The 27,419-nt window shown below is 38.0% G+C and overlaps 1 protein-coding gene and 1 long non-coding RNA gene across 4 annotated transcripts in view; both read right to left on the bottom strand.

The window, feature by feature from the left end:
• LOC126917460 (transcriptional regulator Myc-2) overlaps positions 1-9,346 on the bottom strand; it is a 37,395-nt gene extending 28,049 nt beyond the window's left edge. Inside the window, exons 1-2 of one of the 3 annotated variants that reach the window (XM_050724348.1) lie at positions 8,447-9,346; positions 2,235-2,999 (exon numbers count right to left, since the gene is read on the bottom strand). In XM_050724348.1, the coding sequence (XP_050580305.1) occupies positions 2,235-2,994 (760 nt within the window). In that variant the 5' untranslated portion in view covers positions 2,995-2,999; positions 8,447-9,346. Of the gene's footprint in view, positions 1-2,234; positions 3,000-4,366; positions 5,172-6,779; positions 7,506-8,446 lie in introns of those variants that run through there. The other 2 variants (XM_050724347.1, XM_050724349.1) reach the window with 2 other exon arrangements.
• Positions 9,347-9,708: 362 nt separating this feature from the next.
• LOC126917480 (uncharacterized) overlaps positions 9,709-27,419 on the bottom strand; it is a 108,958-nt gene continuing 91,247 nt past the window's right edge. Inside the window, exon 3 of the long non-coding RNA XR_007710973.1 lies at positions 9,709-10,547. This is a non-coding gene — a long non-coding RNA (uncharacterized LOC126917480). The remainder of the gene's footprint in view (positions 10,548-27,419) is intronic.

The raw sequence follows: 27,419 nt of genomic DNA, 5'->3' as shown, positions 1-27,419 counted from the left end.
TTCACTGTTCGGAACGAGTACTAAATGTCTACTAGTATCTACGAATGTTGTAGACGTACAAGTGTATTTTAATACGAATATTGAATCTCGTATGCAAACATCATATGCACAAAATTGGCATAATGTGTCCAGGTAAATCAGCAAAAGTAATTAATGTTGGAAAACCTAGAGAATTACGTTTCTTTGTGAAATTATGTAGGTCCAAAAATGAGCTAAATGTGCATTTAATATGTTAATATTTCAGCCAAGTACATATTTTAGCAACGGTCGGTACGATCTTTTTACTTAGATTACATATGTAATGAACTATTACCATCTGGTGTGTACCATTACCATTATTTCAATACACTGTATAAATGGACAGACCCCTCGTTAAAATTTCATTTGTCAAATATCGAACACATTAAAATTTGTTTCGCCTTTATCTTACTCTACCCATTTATTGCTACTTAGAAGAAAAAATTATCCTTATCATATATTTACTGTAAAAGATTTTCCAATGATACTGACGCAACGAGATAAACATCGATTCCCTTCTTCACCGATAGCAATCATCCTCGTCATTGAAAGCAAATGAACGTTGCGTATACAGCAATTAAATTATACTTATGTTCCGTGACGAGTGTATACTGATGCATAACCTTCGCCGCTATTAAACTAAAACGAGCGGAATATCTCGTCCTGAAGGCAGACGATGCTAGCATCTAAGAAGATACCGTTGTAAAATATTCAAGGGGGTCGGTAACGCATATAGGAGCGTATATGCCGACAACGAGATCGCGGGCACGTGAAAGGAGGGCCTTTCTCGACTGTATCTCTATCGACTGTTGAAATACACTTGTTTCATACACTGTATGAAACGGTGACACGCGTGGATGGCTGAAAAATCACACCCTTACGGAACAAAAACGTCTCTGTTCGGCAAGATTACCTGCAAGATGTGAAAATTGTTCACGGCGCGGTAACGACAAAAGGCGCGCGCCTCCTCTTTGTCCCTGGAACCTGCGCGGTAAATGAAAATGAAAAGAGAAATAAAACAAGAAATGGCGAAAAATTCGTCTTCCATCCTGCACACTAACGCGGATCAAATTGTTTGCACAAACACGAAACAGGACGTCGTGCGACCCACGTGCGTTCAGGTTTTCGAAAGGCAAGCGTGTGTAGCAAACACAAAATTCTCACGGCTTTCTTTCTCTATCTCTTTCCGTCCTTTTTTCGCTTTTTCCGTTCCCTACCAAAGAATAGAGCCACGAAGAAAGAACGCCGTTTTGTCGAGCCGAGGACGTTAGCGTAACGACCTCCGAACTCGCCCGAAACAAGTTTCTTTTCTCGATTGTGTCGCATTCACGGTACTGCCGCGACGAATGACGAATAACCAAACGCGTGATTAGCATACTCATGCGGGTACCCGAATTCGGCGAACTGCACTCTCTCCCGGGTGCGGAGCGCCGTGCCTTCAATTGCACTCGATTAAGAGGATTCTTAGTCCGACCTTGCTGCCTCCGTTTAGGAGGGCACAAAAGAACCAGATGAATAAACTGGTTGATCCTTTGGCGGATGCATCAGATAAAACGTATCCCGACCCAGAACAAGAGGTATATTTCTGCTACTTAAATTTCACGGCAAACCGCATACATATTGACATATGAAAATGAAACGATGTTAATATTTCCTGTGAATTATAGTCTGGTTAACCTTCACGCTAATTAACCATGCTATTTTGTTAGCAATTACGAAACTAGATAAGATGTTCAGTTATTAACCAAAGATAAAATATACAAAATTCTATAAAGAAAATGAAAAATCTGGAATATTTATATCAGAGGAATATGAAAATTTAATGAACGTATTCTTTTTAAGTGTAATTATTTCATTTCAACTAGTCTTGGAAAAATAGTGATTAAAAAGAAACGAAGAAATATAAACGACACGTGGAATGAAGTCAATGTCGCAACGCATAGGTTAAACTATTCAACGAGTAAAAAATGAAATGAAAATTGGTCAACTTCTTCCTTACTCATTTCCTATAATTATGAAAACGTACATATATATGGTTATTTTACTTATTTCTTTTATTATATGTATAGTATCTATATACTTATATATATAATATATTATATACAATAATATAATATATATAGTCAGATACGAGTATGATGACGCGACGGACAACGGAAATACAAAACAACATCTTAAAGAACAACGTGAAGAAGGAAAACAGAATCGTGACTCACCGGAATCGGAAGGTGTCTGCACTCCAAGGTGTTCTAAATTCTTGCTGAACGATTGATTCAAGTGATAGCAATGGTCGCTGAGAGTATTCCTGATATTCGTCTCTCTATGCATTTGACACTGATCCTGTTCTTTTCTTCTGCCACGTCGACCGGTCTTTCGCTTATTCTGGCTTACTCGTACAGCCTTGGTAGCTGGTACTGATATACACTCGGATAATTTCTCGTGTATGTTGATCTGGTCGTGTCTAAAGAACGGACCTTCGTCCTCTGTTTCTGTATCAGAGCTGGAGCTTTGTGGTGTTTCCGGCCTAGTGGATTCGCCGTCGCTCTCCAGATTTCTCGCGCGACACAGTTGCTGGGCCTGTTGCTGATTGACTGCCAACGAAGTCCCTATATAGGCGGTATTTGCTCGTGATATCAAAACGCTTCGACCAGCCGGCACCTTTTTCTGTATCAGGGAGTCCTTCATCGCAGGCAACGTTCTGTTGTGCTCTTTACTGATGCATAGTCCTGCCCACATACAGTCGTGATGACGTATCTCTCGAGACAGGCAGGTCTTGTCGTATTGCGGATCCGACAACACGCCATCGTCGAAGGTGCGATCGTAATGCATTTCCGAGTAGGTGTCCACTCTGTGATCTATAGAGAGGAAGTCCGGAAGATCGAACTTCTTCCATATGTCGTCGGACACCACTGTCGCAGTGTCCAGGGGCTCGCCTAACAGGCCCAGGTCAGAGCAGTCCCAAACCGGCACCGGCATTTCGCCTAGAGGAATCAACCATACCATTCATCAAAACAGTCAAACAATCATTTCGGTTAAATCCTCGTAGGAAATTAAGTCGTTTTATGTTCAAGCCTTTGATAAAATCGATAAAAACTTTGTCATTGGGTATTACACCACTATCTGAATAACACGCATAATGCGAAACGCTGAAAGTTAAAAAAAAAAGTTTTTGCCTTTAAACATTTTCCTTCCGAATTTTAACTTTCAGCGTTTTTCGCATTATGCGTGTTATTCAGATAGTGGTGTAATACCCAATGACAAAGTACATACGACAAAAGAAGACCTAACCCCAATCACTGTTAATTTTAAGAAGGAAAATAAGGAAGACATTCTAAGAAAGAAAATCGAAAGTTCTTTTATGTGTTATCACTATCCGGATAAATTTCAATTGGAAATGAAACTTGCCGATTATCTAATCGATCATCCATCGAAAGCAGCCCGGTTCCTTTACAGTTACAACATGTTGCTTTACCGTATAGCACTGTTCGGTAATGCGCCGTGTGTCGTAACATCAACGCATTATCACAGAAATCAGCGAAACGAATATGTACAGTTAATGCTATGAAAATACGAACAGAGGTCGGAACTGGCTCGCGTGTACGCAATAAAAATAGACGTCCTTCGTTGCCGACATATCCACTTTGCACGCTTTTTTGCTGCGTCTTGGTAAAAAGCGCCAGTTAAACACGGGATAAAATCAATATCGACGATTAACGAAACAGAAAATGCAGAATGTCTATAACTACAACTTTGTTTGTTTATGAGAGGAAAGATTGCTTGTAATCAAAGGCTCAAAACGACAAAAATTTCTAACGGAGTTAAAAATTCCCACATTTTTGCCATCACCATAGACATGTTGTCTTTTACGTTGACTCAAGTCTATTGTTCACTTCAAGTATTATTTTCTACACTATGTATTCTTATATGAATCTTTACAGGTTAACAAAAGACTATCTTCAACTATACTAGAGGAAAAATACATGCATTTATACACATATTTATGTCTTTTACATTCACAGATACGTTATTTACGGTATTTATCGATAAGTAACTAAGGTCATAAATCAGTGACACGTGACACATTCCTCACGATTTTCTGCTTGCTAGCCTATTGAAAATTATAATACCAAATGAGAAATGCTATTCTGCTTCCTCCGATAAACGATACTGCTGGTGTGATGATCGTAATTTGTAATTTATAAATTGTTCGTTACAATGATAAAATCAACTTAGATAAATTGACTGGGAATAAACATAGCCGTATTATTATAGATAAAGAGTTAACCATCAAATTCATGTAAAATATCTTCACACTTCTGATACTTGGTTCTTGGTGCAAAACACTTACAGCGGTCGATAAGCCTCTGCACATGGGAACAGAAAATAAAAAGGAACCGGTACGAATCGAATTCGCTCGGACGAGGTGCCTTCGAATAAATCACGACCCGCCTCACCAAACATCCCTAGAGAACACAACTTTTTCCCTCCTTGCGTGAGAGAACCGTTACGCATCTTTCTCTGCGCTGCACGGCAAACCGACAACTGTTCATCGTACGTTTTGTCCACCAGGTGAGATCCTTAGAATCTCGTGTAATCTCGCATAAGCAAAGAACAGATAGTCTAAGTCTACGGTTCAACTATGTATTCCGAAATAACCATTTGAATGCAAAGAGGACAGTAGTCGACATCAGTGATATATATATACTTTAGGAATAACCGTGTCGTATCTAAGATACGAGGAAAAACCAATTCTTTAGTGGGATGACGCATTGCTTTGCATACGTTAACACGTTACACATTGACACACTGGCAACGAGATTCGATCTTGGCGATCACTCGTAGCCAATGTGATCGTTGAGAACGTTCATCGAGAAAGAAGAACACACAAGATAGAGGTGGAGGGAGCTCGGATGGAGATGCATCGAAAAGTCAAATGGAATGACTCGATATGGGCGGCTCCAGTGACTCATGAGACTTACAACGAAATTCGTCGGCTGTATCGGTTTCGCGGATCTACAACACCAGAAGAGGAGCTCTGCTTTTTATTGTCGGCGGCCTAACTCAAACATTATATCCGCTCGATTAGGCCCACCTCGACGGTGACAACCGAAAGCGCGCGTGCGGTCGCCGGTTATCTTTTTCGTTCCCGCACCGACCACCCTCCACGAGCCAATTAATCGTTGCATAACGCCGATTATTGCGGAAACTGTCACTTTCGCGATAAACATGCGCATACGCCGTTGCATGTATCATTGAAAAAAAAGATTATTGAGACAAAGTGCGTTTAAAGGAAACGATAAATGAGAAAAATATAAATAGATATCGTTGGGAAATCATTAAAAATTTCGCATTTTGGGAAATATAGATTCTATTCAACATTTTCAAGTGCTGTAGGCGTTTTCAAATATTTAGCATCTATTTGGACAATTTTGGAATTATGAAAAAAATAAAAGTGAACAATTTTTATCATTTTTTATCATTACGGAAAAAAGAAATACACGATCTACAGGATACATTCGCAGTCAAAGTGTTAAGCAATTAAAGAGTTAAACGATAGAATCATTTATTACCATACAGTTACTTATCATTGGGAATATATTTAAGGAATTGAAGTTTGTCTTTATTCAAAATTTTACGACCCGACTACGTATCTCCTTACAATCTCGTATCATGTGACCAAACATTGTAACGATAGTAAAGCAGTGGAATTAAAACGCAAAAAAATATACGCGCGCCAAAACTGGTATACACATCTGTTTCTTTTCGATCGACAAGAAAGACAATCCCGGGAGGTATTTACGCGAAGAACAAACAAGGTTCGAGAACGATTTCGCCGAAAAACTAAACTACATATCGGTGTTAATATTTTGACAAGCGTTCCCCGACAAAGACGTTTGATGGTAAATGAGTCTGTTTCACGTTTTACGTGAGATTCTTATCGAAAACTGGCATGAGGGCCAGAAAAATAAGCAACAAGAATGAAAAAAAGTGAAAGGGACAGAAAGGCGACAGAGGTGAAAGAAGGAGAGAGACAGAAAGAAAAACCGTGGCCTTTATGATTCGGTCACCCGTGAAAAACGCACACCGTTGAAAAACAAAGACACATTATCCGTTCCTACTTGCCCCTGCTTTACCTCTGAATCGAACAAAAGACGGTCGATAGGGGAAATCACCTTCCTAGAACGGCCTTGGAAACGAAAGAAAGCATCAGTGTATACCTCGCGTTTACTCTCGTCGTGAGAGAGAAAAACGGGGGAGAAAAAGGAGAGTAGAAAAGAAACGAGATAAACTTTCGTGAAACCGTTCTCGAAGCGTCGACCAAACACGCGGGAAAAAAGTGTTTCTCGTCGAATAATAAACAGACAGGGGCAACAGAGCTCGCGCTAAGTGTTTTGGGAAGAAACGTCGGTAATAATATCTGGTGCGAATTTCACCGAACGCTCGTCGTGTTTCTACCGAACCTTGTTACCAATCGATAAGTCTTCTTTCTCGCCGGTTACGTAACAGACACAATCACGCGTATCGCGATCTCGTTGGTAATGGATCACACTTTCACGAAAATTGCGTGGCGACACTTCACCAGTTTTAAAAACTCAATTTCACGATACACGACAGGCTAATATCGCACTATATGCACATGCTCGTAAAAGAGAGACACGATTTCGAAGTTTACTACATTCGTGTGCGTGATGGTAAATTGAATATCGACAAAGGCGGGAGCGAGGGAAAGAGGAAAAAAGAGAAAGAAATTATTTACCGACCCGATAAAGACACCGGCTGACCGCTTTCGTTTAGACAGGACTTTCGAAAATCTATATATGCATGTACCACACGTACGATCATACTTGTAAGTGTATTAAAGCACATTCCATGGCCACGAGAGCGTCGATCGATGGATCGAACTTTTCTGCCTACACGCGCTGAGAGAAACAGACAAACCGGTCCACGGGCAACAGCTTTAGATATAGGTAGCGCCGTGTGCATGTGTTGCGTGTGTCTCGCTAACTTCCGTCGAACATTATCGTTCGAGCGTGTAACGAGCTGACAGCTTTCCTACCGCACTCTAATTAACGGTGGCTTTCTTCGTGCGACGAAAGGACGCAGGACACACCGGCAAAAGCGAAATGAAAAACGACGCTCTCCTCCCATTCGTTGTCTTACTAAAGTTCCTATACAGAAGCGTAGTTACACCAATTTGTGAAACCGTAGGAGACGCGCGAAAGCGCGGGCTGGATCGACATACTGCATAATGTTGCAACAGAAAGTGCAACATATCGGTTAACGTGCCTATCTCCACTTGACTTATTTTCACATATATCGATCCCGATGGGACGCGACGCGTGTTATTTGGTCACATGAACGACAACCCGTGTATGGCTATGGCTGATGGTAAAACGATTTCCGAAATGTCAAACCTAACAAAGTTCCAACAAGAATGATATACATGCAAAGAAAGTCATAGTCTTAAAATTCTTTATTTTCAATAACGCAGAAAATCAGAATTTGGAAGTAAAACAATTATCGAAATATCAGACATCAAAAATCAATTCGTCGATCGTTTGAAAAACGTATTAAAAAATGAAATATAAAATATCGACAGATCTAAGAAAATTATCGAACAATAAAAATAGTAATTTCGTACAATAAAGACATGATGTGTTAAAATATATTCCAAAACCGAATTTCAATAGATCAGAACGATATATACCGAAAAAAATCGAAAATACCAAATTTTAAGATTATTCTTGTATTCATAGATCAAAATTCGTCAGTTATTTAAAATTAATTACCGAAATCGGAAATTACGCGCGAAAAATCTAACACCACAAATTTTGGCGGCAAACTTACTAATGACCAAAAATCATACCCGATAGACGTATGTCGAATATATTTAATTCTATTTATAGGAGACAGTATAAATTCGAATAGACCGGCTAGCTGCCAAAGAAGAAATTCCTAACTTACTACAAAGTGTTCGAGGAATTTCACTTTTCGCGAAATAAACTCTCTCATCGATATTTATACGCGAAACCATGGATTCGAGTCAAAAGGCTATAGATGAATCTTCGAAAGCACGCCGGATTATTTGGCAGAATTTTAATGCGTTCTAAGTATCACTCGACGAGATGGATCTGTCTATATAATTTACTAGTGTATCAACGTTAATATGTCTCGCGAACGATTGAGACGCGAACGATCCCGTTTCTCATTGAAATTCCAGCTCGAACCGGTCGCGAGTGGCGGCGTTCGCGTGGAACTGTCAAAATGAGAAAAGAAATGCACACAAGCGCGAGGTCTATTGCCGATACATGCTTTAACCGCGATTACGAACGTCATTCATTTCGAATTCGTCACTAAAATCGAGCGAATGAAAAAAGAAAAGGATAGACGAAAATGGAAAAAAATGTATAAGTTGCACTGTACTAACCTGTCGGCCACCTAGCGTCGTAACCCAAAAGAGAGATAGTATCCTCCACTGTGGAACACACTTTGGCGCGAGTTCGAGTCTCGCGCTAGAAACTAAACCAATAAAACAAACTTAGGCGCGTCCCGCCTCTTTTTCTTCTATATGGCGTTGTCTATAGATTCTGTTTGGCCCGGTCTCGAATGATGGATGAGCCTCGCGAAACCGAACTATTACGCGGCACTGAGCGACAAACTATATATAAACAAAAAGGACGAAAAATAATGAAAGAAAAAACGGCGTCGATTTCCTTCGTTATGCCCGTAGCAGACGGAACGCGTGGAAACTGGTAGTGTTGTGTTTATCGACGAGAAAAATTCGTTCAGGCGATGCAGCCGCCGGTACTACTGTCGTTTGGCCACAAACGTTCCACTCGTTTTCTTGTATTATCGAGACTGTTGTACAACGAAAGACTGCTGCTACTACTACTACTGCTGCTGTATTTTACCAAGCAAAGAAAGAATTTCATTCTCGGCGCGATCCGTACGGTAAGCCGGTGGCTCTAACTCTCTCTTTCTTGTGCACGCGCACGGTAATCGGCGGCGATCCGATCTTCACTTTAAGGCCGGTTAAAGGCGACTAAACTACTCGGCTCGTGCGCCTTCCATCTTCCGCAGGCATGCCCACCGCTACGGGACCCGGCGTCAGGGCTGTGCCACCAATCGTCGCGCCCCATTCTACCACCACCCTAGGCATACTATACTTCTGGTTCGAGTATTTCGCCCCCTAGTGTCGTATCGCTCGATAATCGCGTTGCTACTTAAGGACACAGTCTAGTCAAAGCGCTCCCATTCTATCATATATGACCAATCGTATACAAGTATCTGTCTACATACTACTAACTGCTATTCGTAAATAATTACCTTATCATCGAGTACGTACGGCTATAATTGATGTTTCATGATACGATAAGTGATGAAGTTGAACAAAAAAAAAAAAAAAAAAGAATTTTTTATTTTTTTCCAGTTTTCCAGTATCGAACCAACAATTAGCGATAAATTGTTTATGCGTTTATGACTCAGAGAATTTTCCGCGTTTGCTTGTTTTTGCAACGTTTTCCTTTTAGCTCTAATCATTGTTTCTAATCATGGATTAATGATTAGAACTGAAGATTGGATCTTACAGAAATACGTGATTTATTATTTGGAAGATGTTTAACGAGCCTCGAATAAAAATTATTATAAGAAGGAATACAAAATTGCAACGGAATACCCCACTTTTTATAAATAAGATGTATTGTACGTAATATCCATAAGATTAGACATAACTTTACTGTATAATTTCGTTCTATGAAAATATACAACCAAGAGATATATTTATTAATTGGTATTGTTCGTCATGAGTTACAATCGCGATATATCATCTATTTTTGACTTGCTCAATAGAAAGCATTTACAATCCTTCCAGCGCTAACTAACTTGCATATGCATAATCAATAATATCTTCGTAACTTGCTAACTAAAATTTATAGCCCGTATACACGCAAGTTCATTGACACATTGTACGAACGAAGCCATCTGCAGTCGATTCCAAGATAGAGCGATCATTGTTTCTGACGACTCGAATACCGATCACCGTTTACCCCACGCTCACGTTAGACAGGTAGTATAGCGTTCTTTTGTATCACGTCGCAGCTGCTCGACCTGTGTAGTTGAGAGAATATGTTATGGTTTGATGTACGCCATCTCGCATGAATTTGTCATGGGAGAAATGTGGAGGCCACATGTGGAGTAAGCTTGTGGTTGGCAACCTGTCGGAACCTGTGCGGATTTAATACTACAACCAGTCGTGTAGTATAAAAGATATTATATTGGCGACTCTCCCACAGTTATTATTCTTCGTAACAACCGCTCTGCTCTAGGTGAATCCAACGTCGAATGCCCCTTTCGTTCAAGAAACGATCTTTCTCTTTTTCTTGCTTATCGTTTCTGGAATTTAATCGGTTTTTCCTTATCGCCAAACATCAGTCGGCAAATTCGTAAATAAATCTGAGAGATTCACGCTTCCTGGTTTTTATACGTAATCCCGTAACAACTTCCTTTCGGCACGTTCGTTTCCAAGGCAACTGAAACAATCATATTCCTGTTATTACGCGTTACGATGCGATTGCCTCGTTTTTAAATCAGGCTTACATAATAGCGAGGAACTGATTGAAAAAATAACGGGGAAAAACTGACTCGATAATATTCCAAGTCAACATCGTCGCTTAGAGATTCGTTCGTGTTAGTCAAGTTACTTCAAATCAAGCAACTAGACTGGCTAAAATCGCAAATATCTGAAATCGATGTATGCGATATTCGCAAACGTTAAACTATGAATAATATTATGTTATCTAGCAATTATTGTTCCTTTCGATTCAACGATTAGTTGGAAGAATGTCTAAAATAAAGTACACCTAGAATAGATTCGTTTATGGAACCAATATCAGCAAGAGTACGCATAATTGAAAGAGTCGCTATTTTACTTGAAACTTGAAGGGATATGCATAAAGTTATTCCAGTACAAAAACTTGAGAATAAATTCGAACATCTTTCGTCTCAAAGAATTCAATTCTTTTGCATTTATTATTGATTTCGCGGAATCCGCTTTCTCTTTCAGTTCTGTCCTAAGGAACAATGTAATTAGCGAGCATGTGGCAACGTGTCTTCTTCTCGAGGTACTTATTAACTTAAGACTTAAGAGAAGTTTCACGTTGGCCATGCCCGAGAAGGCTGCTTCTAACGTTTGTAGCCCTTGACACACAATGTTGTGCAATTCGAAGCAGCACGGAAACCGGCGGCTGATAGTGTCTTGACGTTACATCACCTTCGGCAGTAAAGGGTTAAATTTATGACAGGTTTCAACGAATCGAGATTATTGATTATGGATTTCCCTTTTTATCAAAGTTTTCATTACCGTCTGCAAGTGAGTCGAGCAAAGGATAACAACTTTCATTCGTAAACGTGTCAAAACTTTAATTTTAATCGCATCCGTGCACCCTTTATCGTAATTATTCATAGAGTTCATGAAAACAACTTGTTGAACCTTATTTAACCCTGAACTCGACTATCAATTTAGGTAAACTCTGTGTATTCTTTGAAAACGATTTACTAAAAGACTTTATACGGCAGTAATATACTCTAAACATTTTTCTCAACTCGTGGCTTCTAATTCTATCTAATCTCCTGAGAGTTGGGCTCAAAATATACGTTATACGAGCTTGATAAAAATCTGGTTGTACGTAATATCGAACTGTAATAAAATTCACGTCGATTTTTATACATTTAAAGTAGCAATTAAATACATATGTATCACGTATACTGTGACATCTGATACATGAAATTATTTATTACGAAAATGAACAAATACTATATCCATACATGTTACGATATTTATACTATTGCATAGACTACCTTATTCATTTTTATACTATTTTGATAAATTTTGGTTGAAAATTTTCAAATTCGATCTCACTCTATTCAAATCTATCGATTGGGTGCTAGAATCGCGCGCGACGCTACTGAACGAGTCCGTATAGGGGGCCGCGCCCGCCCGATTCTCGTTGCCATAATGTTGCATATATTACAGAAATTACGTCGTTTTGTTTGCAGAAAGCTCGATCGTAGTTGTCTACGACGTTAATCGAAGCTACTCAACAAGTTTGAGTGTCTGTCGTGATGTACTTCGAGAGATTTTTGGCGTGAAATAGCGGCTTTGCGGACTACTTCTCGTCGCGTAATATTGAGCGCTGCGGCATAGACGCCTCAGTAACAGATTCGAGCAGCTCGCGAGTAAACATTATCAAATATGTACAAATTCTTATTCGAGTAAGTTGCGGTAGGTTGTAAAAATTCTTTCTATTTATTTTAATAATAACGTTCTAGTAACACCATTCTCATTCCATTCTATTTTATTTTGAGTGTTAATGCTAGAACCTTGTGTGTCATGTTCTATCTAGAATTTCGCTATCTATCTATCTATATATATAGCTAGGTATATATTATGTGTGCTTTTAACAAACTTTACCTAAGCATGGTGTCATTAAGTATTGCCTTACTGTTCTGTGTAGAATTCAATAACCTTTTTCAGTTCTTTGTAGTCTTATAATTGATCAACATTCTTTCTATTGAAGCGTCGTTAGGTTAGGTTTAGCTAGATATTATAATTTTCAACAGCTAAACTGATCAACATTTTTTATCAAAAACAAGAATACCAAAATAACGAGGCAAAGAAAGCAATGCCATATCTGGGATTCTGCTATTAAATTTTATAAGCATCGAGGGGAACTCAGTAAAATTTTTTCGTTATTGACTAGATGTTCAACTTATTCGTATTTCACGCGAGTTATTTATGCATATAGTTATTACCGGACAAAAAAGTATACTATCTGTGTTTCGTTACGAGATCTTGGATAAGAAAAAAAAAAAAAAAAAAAAAAAAAGGGAATCAAAGCAAAGACCTATAAGCAGTTGGAAATTAGATAACAAATTTAGAGATTTCTATCTCGATTCGTTCGCCAGATCGCATTCTCGAGTCTTTTCTCTCATCATATAACACCGCAAAAGCTCACTTTTGTTCGGATGATATTCGTAGATGTTTTGAAAAAACAAAGGAAGCGGTTCGAAATACGATGTCGCGATAGCGATGATGAAAATTTGTAAATATTGACGCGTAGCCGAAGTGGTCAAACGTTGGTTCGTATTTCGAATTCCGTGGTCGAGACGTAGTTCTTAAAGCAGCACTTTGTTTAGACTGGAACCGTCAATAAGGACGCGGCAGAGAGTCAGATCATCCTTGACAGTTCACACTCGATTGGTTCGTACGGAAGCAACGTAGTATTCGGCCTCTAAAGTCGCTGTGAAACTCGATAACTTTGAAAATCGATCCAGTTTCAGAGGTTGCGAAATCATCTGCCCTCCAGAACCAATGAACAGCTAATCTCGCAGAAATCTGACTTTTGCGTCAAATCGACTTACGAATTCGTTTGCGCGAATAAATTTGCGGCGAGAACACTCGTTGGCTCGATTTTATTTCTTTGTCAATACAGTTTGATGACTGAAATTTCTTTAGGATTTATTGTTCGATCGGTTATCTATTGTCTTAATAGACATTTCTCTACAATAATTTAGTACCTCTGATAATCTTCTCGAATCTTTAGTACGTCTGATGATTCATATATAATTCTTAAATATTTATAAACGTGAAATGTCCTGGAGAAATTGAAAAAATTGTGTAAAACAATAAAACAATAAAAATTGTGTATTGAATGATTCATATGTTTTTAATATTATACAATACATTGAGTAAAATGTTTTCAGCAAATTGTTAGGGAATGACAAACATAGATAGTCCCTAATTGACATTAAAGAACGGCATAAACCATTAGGTCACTTCTCAAACGTCCTTGGGTTTTGAAAACTATCAGGACATCAATGTGGAATTTCGCACGACAGTTTATAGTGAATGCTCTCCACATAGCTTCGAATATTTCAAGAAAAACTATGGACAACAGGAATTGTCGTCGTGATATTTGTCATTCGACCATGTTTTTCATTCATCCCCAGTGTAAACAGCCGAAACGTTTTTTTCCATTTCTTGTCGAGAAGTATACACAAAACGTACATACTAACTTTCTTCATCTTCGTAAATCTTTGTTTCCATATAGATGTTTAATAATAACATTTCTAGGAATCTGGTCAACTTTGTCAGCAATATGTTCAAACTTTTTTTGCGCTACCATAAAGGTATCACGATACGATAACTAAAAAGGATAAAAAAATCTGTACAAACACTACTCTCGTTTAACCGAGCAGCAAAAACGAAAAAGGAAAAAAAGATTCCCTTTATATCTGGCATCCTTTCAACTTTTCAATTACTCTCAAAAAACAAATTCGTCCTATCGCTTTTGGCTGTTCCATTGGTACGATTTCGCATCGGAGAGCGATCTGAAAACACAATCAAAGATTTCCAGCTCCGGTATGACGATGTCGCTGATCGATCAATGATTCTGTCACTCTACAGATAACCGTAAACGGTCAATAGAGGATCGATCTTTTGACCGTTCGAAAGGATATTGAAAGAGCCTAACAGTGCCGACAAATCTCTCGGGGTCGTCTCCCTCTTTCCAGGTAACTGTCTATCTATGAATCTCGCATAGGCGTAGGCAAAGAGAGAGGCTTCGAGAGGGCAAACTGATGGATTATTCGGAACGCGTGTTTGACAGTACCGTAACGACATTCCACAAGTTTTTCCTTCCTTTTGCCCTATGCGGAGCATACACCAGCAGGAAAGTTCGATGTTTCCCGATTCCAATTTACGAGACGAATCGTTTTAACTGGGTTAATTGGGGTTAATCGACGGATACATCTCGCGCTAGGTGATATTTCGCAAATACGACGAATCTCCGCTTTTTCCAAGATTATAAGCGTTTAGCTTCTGAAAGTATCATAGAATCTGATTTCCTTTTGCACGGTCGATCCTGATGAACGGATTTGCGCGATTTCACTTGTGTCTATTCGTGACGTTGTTTGAGAAGGGCGTGGGTCGAAGAGAGATCTGATAGTTGGATGCAATTTTGCGTGGAAATGTTTGTAGGTGTTAAAATACTTCTGACTACGATATTGGAACGAATTGTTAGGTGATACGACGTCAAAGAGAACTTATTGATTAATAAATGTCGAGCGATAGTAGGAGAGAAACGCTGGAGGAAAAATTGTCTTATGTCTCGTTAAATCGTTATACGCGTTAATCGTGATACGCGAGGTTTTTTGCATATCGTCTTGTACGATTCTATAATCAATTCGCGGTTTTGTGGTGACGCATCAATTATGAAACTAGTATAGCTTCATATTGATCGAATCATCGTACAAAGAATTCTCCTTAAAACGAAGATTTAAATGCTGTCTTCTTAACATCCACATTTTTATCGTGAATTTAGTATATTTATTCTTCGAGAAACTTTGCGGAAAACATTTGCATATATGTAGAATCGTGGGATTCAAAATTAAAATGCTCCATGGTCAATCGAAAGACGTCCATTACCGAAACTCAGTCAGCCCTATCCAGAACCGTTTCTTGTCTCTCTATTTCTATCGTTGTTAACTCGTCTGCTCGTCGATCAATAGTATCAATTCCACAAGCTCGAAATCGAAGTACCATCTGTGTAGGGAACGTTTCCGATTCCTTTCATTCATTAAACCACGCTACGAGTGCACTGACTGACAGCAATAAGTAGTATCGTAGTATCCTCGGCCACGGCGGACGGAAGATAGTGAAAGGTTGAGGTGGATGAGAAGGAGGTATCGCGAGTATAGTGGGAGGCTGAGCTGGTTGACCGCATGCGCGTCTCCACACCCTCCTCTGTCTCTCTTTTTCACTATACCTATCTCGGTGTTTCTTCGCCGATACCACCTTCTCTCTTCGCTTTTTCCACTGGCGGCCTCTTTCTCTTCTCCTTCCTTCGCACCTCTTCTCCTTTCCGCCATCTCGTGTGAATAACCGACTGGCAGATGACCGCGCGCAAGCAAGGTCAACCGGCGTCTGCCTCCACCCAGAAGGTGAGATTTGCCAGCGGTGACGTCATCGGATACGTCGATCCTTCGAGCGTGGATCTTATGCGAATTTGTGCAATCGCGTAACCTTTGATTCACCGTCTGGCCCCTCCACGATCGACGGAAGCCGCCGTGGCCGCGGAATGCATGCGAACTAACGCTCACCCTTCGTTCCGGCTGACTTGCAACGCGCGTAGGCGATCGTCCTGAGATTTCTTTTATTTTTGGTTCGATCGTGTAACGTTCTGTATTTTGAAGTTTTTCTGATCGATAGACCATGGAAGGTTATGCAATTTTTGGTCGTTGTCGATGCAAGTAAAGAAATGGAACATAAATAGATAACACGCTAAGTGTCGTAATTAGCGATTTTTCTGTGCATATTTTCTATATTTTTGCATATAATATAAAATTTATAAAAGATGTCTACGCCTGTTTGAATTTTTCTTAAGACTAAATGATGTATCATAGAGATTTATTTTATTTCTTTTAGGTAGTAGTAGTCTTTTTACTATTTTGCATAGTTTAAGATTCGTATATCGAAGAAAAGCGTTTTATATTTATCAGGGGTATCCTGTAATGTTATATAAGTGGTATCACGATTACGAATTCACGATGAAAATGTTAAGTGAAAGAAAGTTTAACTTCAAGAGGTGATTGAAATTTCAAGGCAGGTTCTACGGGAAAATTAACGCCATACCATTTGGTCACGACGAAACTCCGTTGGTATACCTATAGTATATACATATATACTTTCCTTGGGTCGCATGTTAATTGTTAGCGCCGAGCAGGAGGAATACGCTTCCTTCCCGTTCGAGTGGCTTTTCAATTGTTCCGCTAACGAGCAGCCAAAATACGTCGGGACCACCCTTAACTCGTGTAAATGCTCTGCCTGTGAGGAATGAATTCCACGTCTCTTGACGAAGCTTTTAACTAATCTTTTCTATAGATGCTTCTTTACTTACTGCGAAAATTATACCCGAATTTAATTTCATCCCGCGAATAATATCGCAAATTATATCGTACATCTGTTTAATTAAATATTTAATTCCGGAATTTCAATGAATTCCTGGCTTTGAATGATGGAACATTTAGAAAAATAAATTGATAGTACGATTAAGTCGTACGGAGGATTCGTTTGGTTCATTTAAACATAAATGTAGAGTATCTGCAAAGAGAAGGCTAATACGAAGTCGAGCTTAATCTTGTTAGATTATTAATTATTCTTGTTAACAGTAAGTTTCGATCTGTTTCTGCAAAAGAATCGGTCAAAAATTCATGTAGCATCAATATCTCTTTAATAAAAATTCTTTGTATTATATGTGTCGATACGTTCTTCTGAAAACTTTCCTTTTTCATTTTACTATCATAGGATAATATAAAATAAAGATTGGGTCAACTAACCGTCAATAAAAGGCAATTACACACCTACATCGTACAAAATAAATCAAAGAACGTCATCCTAAGCTAATTAAGGCTACAAATTTTATACGTTTCATGCTATAAAAGTATAGTACGTACTATACCTACCGTTAACGTTAATAACAGCTTTAGAAATACTTAGAAAATTTTACTACTTTAGAAAATTCGTACCTAAAGTATTGAGAATATCTTTCGGTAACTTAGGGACCGTAAGGGCCGTATTTTTCTTCGACCTAACGGTGCTAGAAGTATCCGCAATAATTCCTTTTACTGCTTGGGAATTAAGTGATGGTAGGCATTGGTATTGCCGGCAGGGAAGCAGCCGCTGCATTTAAGTTTATACTCTGTTAATAGGCGATCAATATAACGTCCAATGTGCAATTTTCTATTACTCATAGAATTGTTATGGGCAATTTATTTATGTTGTGTAAACAAGAAATTTTTTAGGATCATAGATATACAAAATCTTATGAAAAAAGTATGTAAAAGCAATATCAATTGAAAATTAATATTTTCTAAGATATATACGAAGAAACATCGAAATCCATTAAAGTCTATTAAAATAACCAATTTGAAATTAATGAATTAGCAAAAGTTAACGAGATTAAGGTAATTGAAGACATTTTTTGCATAATTGAGTAATAAACCAATAGCCTTCTTGCATGGATAATACGAAATTGGCAGAAATGGTAAACACGAAACCAAGGCGGGCTACAAGACACTAAAATCTTTTTTTTACGAAATCGAATTTTTTGCTCGTCCTCAGATGTCGAATATAATGCGGATGATTGATCTTGGTGATTTGCAATATTGCGAGGGATCGAGATGGGTATCAGCAACAAAGTATTTTGCCATTAAGAGCATCAAAAAGAAAAACAGTTAAAGGCGGGGCGTAACGAAGGAAAAGGATCGACACGTTCAGTATGAAATCCTTTATGAAAAGAATAAAGCCGTGTCATGGGGAATAATTTTTTCCTCAACAGGTGATTGATGTTACAATAACCTGATTTTCAAACTACGTATTATTACGTGTTACATATATATATATATAATATTATATATATAAATGGTTACAATGTTCAGCTATTTTTTTTTATATAGTAGTTGTTCCACATTTTTCATTATATCCGTGTACGATCCTTGCAGGTCTCATATTTTATTTTTATATTTCGATTGCATTGTATAACAATATAAAAATTGTTCTCCTACGTGAATAAATACCCTATGTCGGCCTACTAATGAAGTAAAATGGAGCTTATATATTAAAATTCTCATTTTTAAATATAAATTATATAAAGTATATTTGAATACGTTACTTATTTTCCTCAGAACTTCTGTTGCTTGCTGGCAGAAAGAAGTTTGCCGAACAAACATATGTTTACATTTTTCATTTACTTTCAGGAATTTGTATGCCAAATATTCGCAGAAAAGGTGCTCAAGAATGTAAGAATACAAACAGACTTTTTGTGCACTGTTTGTTTGATCTCGTAGACACGCCCATGGCAGTTTAAAAAATTCACGTGCCGTGGAATTCCTCGTAAGAAAGAAATCACTGTCGATCATGACGCTTATCTTCGTGATACGACAACTCCTTATCCAAAAACTAAGTTTCAAGGTAATTTTAATTTAATTTCGTTAAGCAAACTTCTTTTGTATCTATAATATCGTATATCATAAATATGAGAAAAATATTTTAATCTAGGGTTAAATTGAATTTGGATTGGAGGTAGGTTACCTTACCTTACCTTACCCAAGATATAACGTTTACTTAGTGTGGAATAGTATTTGTGGAAAGTGTTTACGCGAATCGATGCAAGCAATATCAGAAAAAGGGACTCGAGTGATAAAGCAACGGTCAAGCGTTAATCTTGATAGGAGAGTATTAGTATTGGACTTTAAAGGTTAGCGCGATAACAACGCTAGAGTCTTCTATTTAAACTTTAAAATCAAGTAAGAACTGTTCGGCGTATATCTTAACTGGGAATCTGTCATCCGTATCTTTGGTAACTGTCGATTTATTTAATAAGTTATACAAGTATTTATGTTTGATCTAGATGCAGACGAACATTTGTCTCGTTTGGCGCCACTGATAGATTTATGTGTTTTTATTTCGAATCTAATCGTGTTAAAAACGACAACACACTACCGGTTCACTTGAACCCTATCTTTCCGCGAAATTATATCACCGCGACAATCTTTTAAAATTGAAATCCTCTGTCACATTGCGAATCGAGAAATCAAATTATCTAATACATGCGATTACTTCGATACAAGTAAATAACATATAGAGTACTTTAAATGTGAAACGCGATTACTTCAAAAGTTGAGAACCATGGGAATAATTAAAATGCTGCACAGTATAAATGAAACGGAAAAAAATACCTTAAAAATTGATAAAAACGCAGATGTAGCGTTAAAAATCCTCTCGTAGCTTTTCCCAAAAGATCTTAGTATACAAACAAAACCATACATCCTATGTATAATTTCACGAGATAAGCTATGGATAACAACCACCTCAAGAAGCAAAGGGGCGTAGCCAATAAGAAACAGTTCTCAAGCCGAACACTTCGCTTCGAAAGATATTTACTTCGCGATAGTCAAACGCCACGGGATCGAGAGAGCGTAATCGAAGCGAAGGCTTCGAGACAAGCTGGTGCAGAAAAGTTTTTTCCGAAACTCGTCCCTGGACTTGCTCTGGGAAGAGAACTGGCCACATTGGAGCGCTCGCGCGCTTGAACCAAGCTCGGAAGACGCGAACAAAATGCCGAGGATGTCGCGCTTCTACGCGAATGGTGGCTTCATCGTCGACACCATGTAGATTCGACAAGTGTTCTCACTTAAGAGCTGAGTCCTGAAAAAAAAGAAGGGAAAGAAAAACGAAAGAAAGGCAAGCACGTCGGCATGGGTCACCTTAAAAGTATCGAGCTACGCCCTGAGGTGTCACTTTAGAACACGCCAGCCATTTGAGCTTAACGAGAGGGTCAGAACGGACAGGGGCAACCGAAGCATAAAAGACAACACAGTTGAAAATGATTTTTCTTCTTCCTTTCCTCTTTTTTTCCCCCCAAACTTTTCACGTGCAGAGTCGTAAATTGTGAAATAAGCGTTTCAAGGTCTATTGAGAATCGGCAACGCTCCACTCTTCTATGTCGTTCCTAGAGTATCTTGAAATCAGCTGGATGTTGGTTCTGGCCGCAAGGCTGCCGTCCAAGGCAATATCCAGGGAATACCGAGAAGAAGGGTTCCCGAATTTCACAATGACCTGGCCCCGGAAAAGAGGTTTACAAGGGAACCAAAAAATAATGGTCCCTCTATGGCGAATAAGTGCCGCTTTTGGACCGAATCCAATGCTAACCGAATCCAGGATTGTACGTAAAAGTCTGGAATCGGGTATTCGCAGTGTTTTTTCGTTTTCGTAACGATAGTCGTTAATTAACCTTTCTCGTGATATCGATTGATTTATTGGGCCGATATAATACGATCGATTTTTGGGTGTTATCGATGAACTTGGGACGGTATGGGTTCGGTGTAATTTTGGATTTCGTAGAGATTTGGGTGATTAATTAACAGGTATGGGTGGAAACTTAAGTTTCGAAATATGAAATATCGAATTGGGTTAGTTATAAGTCGGAGATCAGAGACTGTTTTTATTTTCTTAAACTGTTTATTAATATTTAATGTTTATTTTTTTAGACTAATATTTTCAACTTATCTATAAATCATTGTAATATCATTGCTATTTAATTTTGATTAACGTAGAATTATCTATTGACGCAAAGTATTGACTCTATATATACTATCATATAGTATACTATCATATATACTATATATCATATATATCATATATACTATCATATATAGATATACTATCATAAGTATAGTAATTTCGAAATTGCTACGATGCATTAATAAAACTCTCAAGATTGAGTGAAACAATCTATACGGTGTGTGATCGTGTACGTATCTTAAAGAAACAGATCCCACTTTCTAATCTTTCTTACTAAACTATAGCTCTTCTTCTCTTTTTTTTTATTTGAGAAAATTTTACAATCAATTCTCATTGAGAATCTCTTCTTCTCTGAATATCTTATTTCTCATAAACTTATTCATATCACAGGCATACTCGATATTTGATCGATCGATACCCTACAACAATCGTATGATAACTAATAGCTTATCAATTACTCAATTGATAATAAACAGTACGAATTACGTGAGACGAAATAGATATTAATAAAACGATTAGGATTACGTCTGTTTTGTTGGCGCGAGATAATCCTGTCTGGAATTACGTCTAGTTTGTTGTATCGAATAGCATGTTCCAAGAAACAGGGTTGCAAAATTCCATGATGAATCGGCCCGGTGAAAAGGGATCTCGTAGCCGCGACCCCAGAGATACTTTTCTCCGTCTTTCTCCGCTGTTTACCTTGGCCGCTTTCTATCGGTAGACACCAGGTAATACGCGATACGTGGTAGGCCAAGCAGTCGACGATAAGGTAATTAAACATTCCGAAAGAATTTCGTGGGTGCTCGACACTCATCCAAGCTCGCTAGTCAAGGCTTCCAGTGAACATTGTAGATTACTTTACTAGAGATTGGCCCACGCTCGTAGAACAATAAATCCGTGAAGTCTGCAAACGGTTGATAACGTTATATATAGAACAATGGCTACCTCGAGTTCAATTTTCAGATTTTGTTAACTTTCTTGTTTATCTTTTTCTCTCGTTTGTTAAGAATACTTATTTATTATTTACGAGTACAAATGGATACAAATGAATTTTGAATAGAATTACAAATGGAACAATTAATGGAACAATGTAGAATCGACGACTTTAATTACTGGAGATCATTATCTTGGTATAATAAATAATCAAAGAAATTCAAATACACAGATACAAAGAGAATATTTAGGTAATTACGAAGCAAGATGATAGAAATTCATCGATTGATATGAAATACTTTCTGCATAGTCAACAATCTTAACTTACTTCGATAGACATTCCAGAATGTAAACTCGTAATACATATACCTAATTAAACAACATATGATGTGATGTTTGACACGAATTTCGTTAAATGTCATTTGAATAGTCTAATCGATCAGTAATGTCGGTACGTCGTACAAGGCATACGATCAGATATCATAAAACTAATTCAAGGACGACAATTCATTCAATTAAGTTCGATATTGATCTTTACTTCTTTCGGTATCGTCAATTGTATCCGTGATAATTTCAGATGAAATTCCTTAACAAGAGAGTCTTCAAAGTTAATCCCCAAAATCTTCTTATCGCTACGAATACATATGATTCACAAATCACGTTCCGCGTTGACGAGTTTCTTCGTTACTTTGTCGCATAATGGAAATTTTTCCTTACACGATTAATCCGCGAAGAATATCACAGAAAAATGAATTATTTCAAGTACATGCGATCTTCCACCAATTATTATTTTCGCAATAATGTAGAAATGAACGACGGCTTCAATAAACCCACTAACTTCTATAGAGAAACAATGAGAAATAACATTTTATTCTAACTAAGACACTTACTTTGGATAACACTATAAAATAAAACACCCTATATAACAGCAATTGGCCCGATAATGACCGACACTAATAAAACATCATTCACGCTGAATCAGATCAAAGGAACATCTCGTTCCTTCCGCTGCACTTGTGATATCGATTATGATCATCTCCATTTTATTTCCCTCTCTTTCTCTTCCTTCTCCACCCTTGCAACTAATAAGGATCTCTGGGAACCACTTATTTTATTACAGAATACGTTCAAACATGCTCACACACATCGTACACGTGCACACTAAGAAATGAGATGGTACCACTTTATTCTTCGAGCTGACCTTCGTTCTATTAAAGACTAAATTGCTTTAAAGCCCAGCGTGGGGAAGCTTTCTTGGCATTTCGTCCATCGGCAATGCAACCGATCCTTTTTTTCCGGTTATATAGGCTACTTTTTGGAGAAAGCAGATACACGACACTGCAAGAAAAAAACTAGTGTATCAGAATAGGGATGGTTGAGAGCGCAGCATCCTAAACTCAACGAGAAATTGTCGTTTTACGATGTTCCCATAAATATCGCAGAGAACTGTGGAGAATAAACATACTCAGTCTTGACATCATTTATTACCCTCGAGCTGAGTGGTGGTAAAGTCTAAACGACTTTCATCCCGCTTTCCAGCTTTCTCGGAAGCACCCCGGTGTGACGGCTAGTCGAGAAAGTGCCTCCGCTGGTTTTTTGGCATTCAACCAGGTCTGATTTTACGTAACCGGCGCCATTCTGTCAATGCCCAATGTCTTGGACCTTTGACGATGCTTGTTGCACGATCGCCGAACGAGGTGCAATTAAGAGCTTGTTGCGTTTTTTCTTCCTTTTTTCTTCTCCTTTTCGAACGAGAAGATTGCCAATTGTAAGAAAGCCATTTTACATTCAATATTGAGAATGATAATTTCATGCTTCTCGCGTTGATCCATTAATTTCTTTCGTGAAAAACAATTTCTATCGATTAAGGGTGAGTTGATTAATTGGAGTTAGATTTTTTAATCAATTTATTAAAAATGTACAAATATAAATGCGAACGAGAACGTCCGCGGTTTATCTATCAACAAAAATCGAAAGATGGATAGAGTATAAAACATTGTGTGACGCTGGATCAGCGTCGTTGAACGAGACCAAAAGAGAGAAAAGAAGCGGCGGATCGTGGAAAAGTTCAGAAATTGTCAAGAGATAACGACCCATCGGCCACTATCTCGACCTGTTTTCTGATTCTTCCAATTAAGTAGTCGCAGGCTTTATTATCTTGCAGATGCATAATCTCGTGCCGTGGTGTCGCTCGCGCCTGCCTCGGCCAATCGTAAAGTCAGAATTGATTCGTATGATCCTGGATCGACGACGAGCCACGACACCACGAGTCGTTGCACAAGAGGCAACGTATAGTACGATCACGGGATCGGTCGTCGTCACGATAGGGTAGATGTGTAACCTCGACTGTTTGAAGATTTCGAATATAAAATTTAGAAAACGAAGTCAAAAAAGCAGGAGGTGGATGTGATGGATCGTCGAAACGAAAGTGGCGTTCGTTCGGTGTGATAATCGACGACCTTCTTGATTCGCGTAATCTTCAAAAAGCAATAATTTAAGCTACGAGTGTCTGGTGTACATTGAGATACATCGAATAACGATAACACAGTGGGTAACCTAGTTTCGCGGACTAACTTCTAGCAGGTTCGAGTATTTCCATTTTGCTGTAGTAGTGGGGATGCGAGAGGTACATATCGTGCATTCGATGAAGTATTTTGGATTCTTAATTGCCGCTTTATCTAAAGTGTGCGATCTTACACTGAGTTGGACGATAGTGAAGTGATAGTGTATAACGTAATGAAATTATAGCTCGGGTGAGTTGAGACGATGTATGGTGCGACTGATGAGACATCCTGCTACGATAGTGACGTGTGTCAGACGTCTGCCTATTGTTGAAGGAATATTTTATTTGTATCTTGATTATCCTGCGATTGAAACTTTTATCTTATTGTACAGAGAGAATCAAAGAAATATTTAATTTGATAATAATTTATAATTTTTAAATTTACCTAGGATTTGTTCAAAGATTGATACAAGACTCGATAAAAGAATACGTACGAGTTCAGAATGTAGTAAAATATTTGAGGAAGAGGAATAACGAGATCTCATATTGTTTTATTTAATGTTTCCTACAAATAAGGAACTTGCAACATGATTTTATGATATATGATATGTACCCTTTTTTACAGCCACGTGTACAGCATCTGCTCACCGAGATAAAACTTTTCTGCGTGTTCGTGAGTTCAGGATTAAAAATGATGGTAACGAATGTCACATTTTCCCGGCTCAAAGAGACGAATATTTTTCGAGAGACGAACATTCTACAAATGCGAAACATATAAAATATCGTAACAAGTATCATCTCGCACCTCTCTGCAATTTATCTTGTAATATGTAACGTTTAATTCGCCTCCAGAACGAGGCGACTATCTAAAAAGATACTAATTTTCATCATCTGAAAATATTACTTAGATTTTATGTATATTTACTATACAATTAACTAAATTAAATCAATGTAGCGTAGTGTAGAAAAGTGACTAAATATTACTTTTACGTTGTAATTCATTTTTGAAATGATGACGTATCTTCTGCTCAATCATCCATGTAAAAGACTCGTTTTTTAAAACTCTTCATAGTGTACCTATTTCGATATGTTAATACATGTCTCGATATCACGTATAATTTTATCTGACTGCGTCGAAAAGTCAAAATTATCAATTATCTGTTTCGATTATATGGCATCTCGAGGTTATCGATAAACTCGAGACCTTGACTTCAAGCGTAATCGGTAAGCTGCTAAAAAATTGACTCCCGATTTCTGAAGAGTACGATAATTGATTGTTTTGTCGAAATGTCAAATAACAATTGTCTACGATTAACAGTAGATGAAATTCGATAATAACCTTTTCCAATTTCTTTTCAAATTCTTCCACAAATAAGATTGCTGCTACCTTCAACGAATGAGAAACTAAATAGAAGTATGAACTTTTTATTATTTAATTTGTACTTTACAATTTGTCCAGCTGGACATTTGCTAAATTTCTCTAACTTAATTGCTAAATAACACGTGGATGGCTACCTCCAGCGGGATACCATCAGAAGTATGAATTGAAAACAATTCTTGAAACAAATTTATGGTATATATCTTTATATCGAAGTAATAGGAATATTTTTTAAAAATATTTTTACGCGATGATAAGATGCACGCGCTCAGATAACCGACTCCAATAGGATAGCTACAGAAGGCTTAATTTTGATAAGTGTATCAAAAATCTTCAAGTTTCCTTCTTCTGTGAGCTGATAATTTTCAGCGAATTAGGTCGAACATCTATTTGGACATTTTAGGAAATTTAGGAAAGGAATATACGTTAAACTGTCGATGACACAATTTGCCAATTGGAGGTAGTTAAAGTTTGCATAAAACAACGAAGTGACCAGCATCGACACGAATGGAAATCTTGAGAAGTTACTTAAAGGCACGGCCCTCGGAAGGACCGGTGGACAGAGAGAGGACTCGCCTATTTCTCAATTATCGAATCTGTCAAGTCTTTCGTTCTCTTTTATTGTTCGTCCAGTCAGGCAGTCCCCGATCGAAAGTCTAATTAGTTGCCAGGTCGCCTTGTTAAAATTTATACCTTAATTACCCGTTCGAACCGCGTCCTAGCCGCGAGTGAAAATAAATGAACCCAACAGCGAGCGCGATTCCAGTTGGTTTCGCTACTCCGAATAAGGACGCCGCGTCGGGAATTTCGTGTACAAAGGAATTCTTGCCTCTTTATTTCTCCGCTATTTTCCCTTTCTCTCTTCTCTGCTTCTACCTACCTGTGTCGGAATTTCGGCACAGAACAGAAAATCGGGGGATTACCTGTTTTAGAAGGTAAAGCAGAACAGCGTTAAACGGCCTCGTACTACTTTGATCAACGAATAAAGATGATAGACGCGAATAACATCGTAGAAGGGACCATTTATTAACCCTTTCACGTTCTGAACGTTCTTTAGCTGCCGGACTGGCATTCCTCGGGCAGATTTTTTTCTCCTCTTTATGAGAAATTTCTTACTTTCTCTTAAGAGATAGGAGGGCAGCATTAGCTCTGCAATTTTGGTATTTAATTACAATCTTGCAAGAAGAGATAGATAGAAATGTATGCTTGATGAAATTGACAGCTAGTTTAGACTAGCTTAGTTTTTACTGTAGTAGAAGTTTTCGAACATTAGGGAAATCGAGAATGTGTCCCGTTGCCTTGTGGTAATTTTTTCATTTGACAAGAAACGCGTTATCAATTTAAGACAAGTACCTATTATCTAATAAAATATCGTATTTAGTTTGTGTTATCATATCTTAAGATAAACTTAAGGACTTTTTCTTCAAATTAAGGATTTCAAATTTAAC

The sequence above is a fragment of the Bombus affinis genome, chromosome 6, assembly GCF_024516045.1.
Source record: "Bombus affinis isolate iyBomAffi1 chromosome 6, iyBomAffi1.2, whole genome shotgun sequence".
NCBI classification, from domain to species: domain Eukaryota; kingdom Metazoa; phylum Arthropoda; class Insecta; order Hymenoptera; family Apidae; genus Bombus; species Bombus affinis.
The sequence above is the reverse complement of the archived record's forward strand: the minus strand, read 5'-3'. Positions and strand labels throughout refer to the sequence as shown.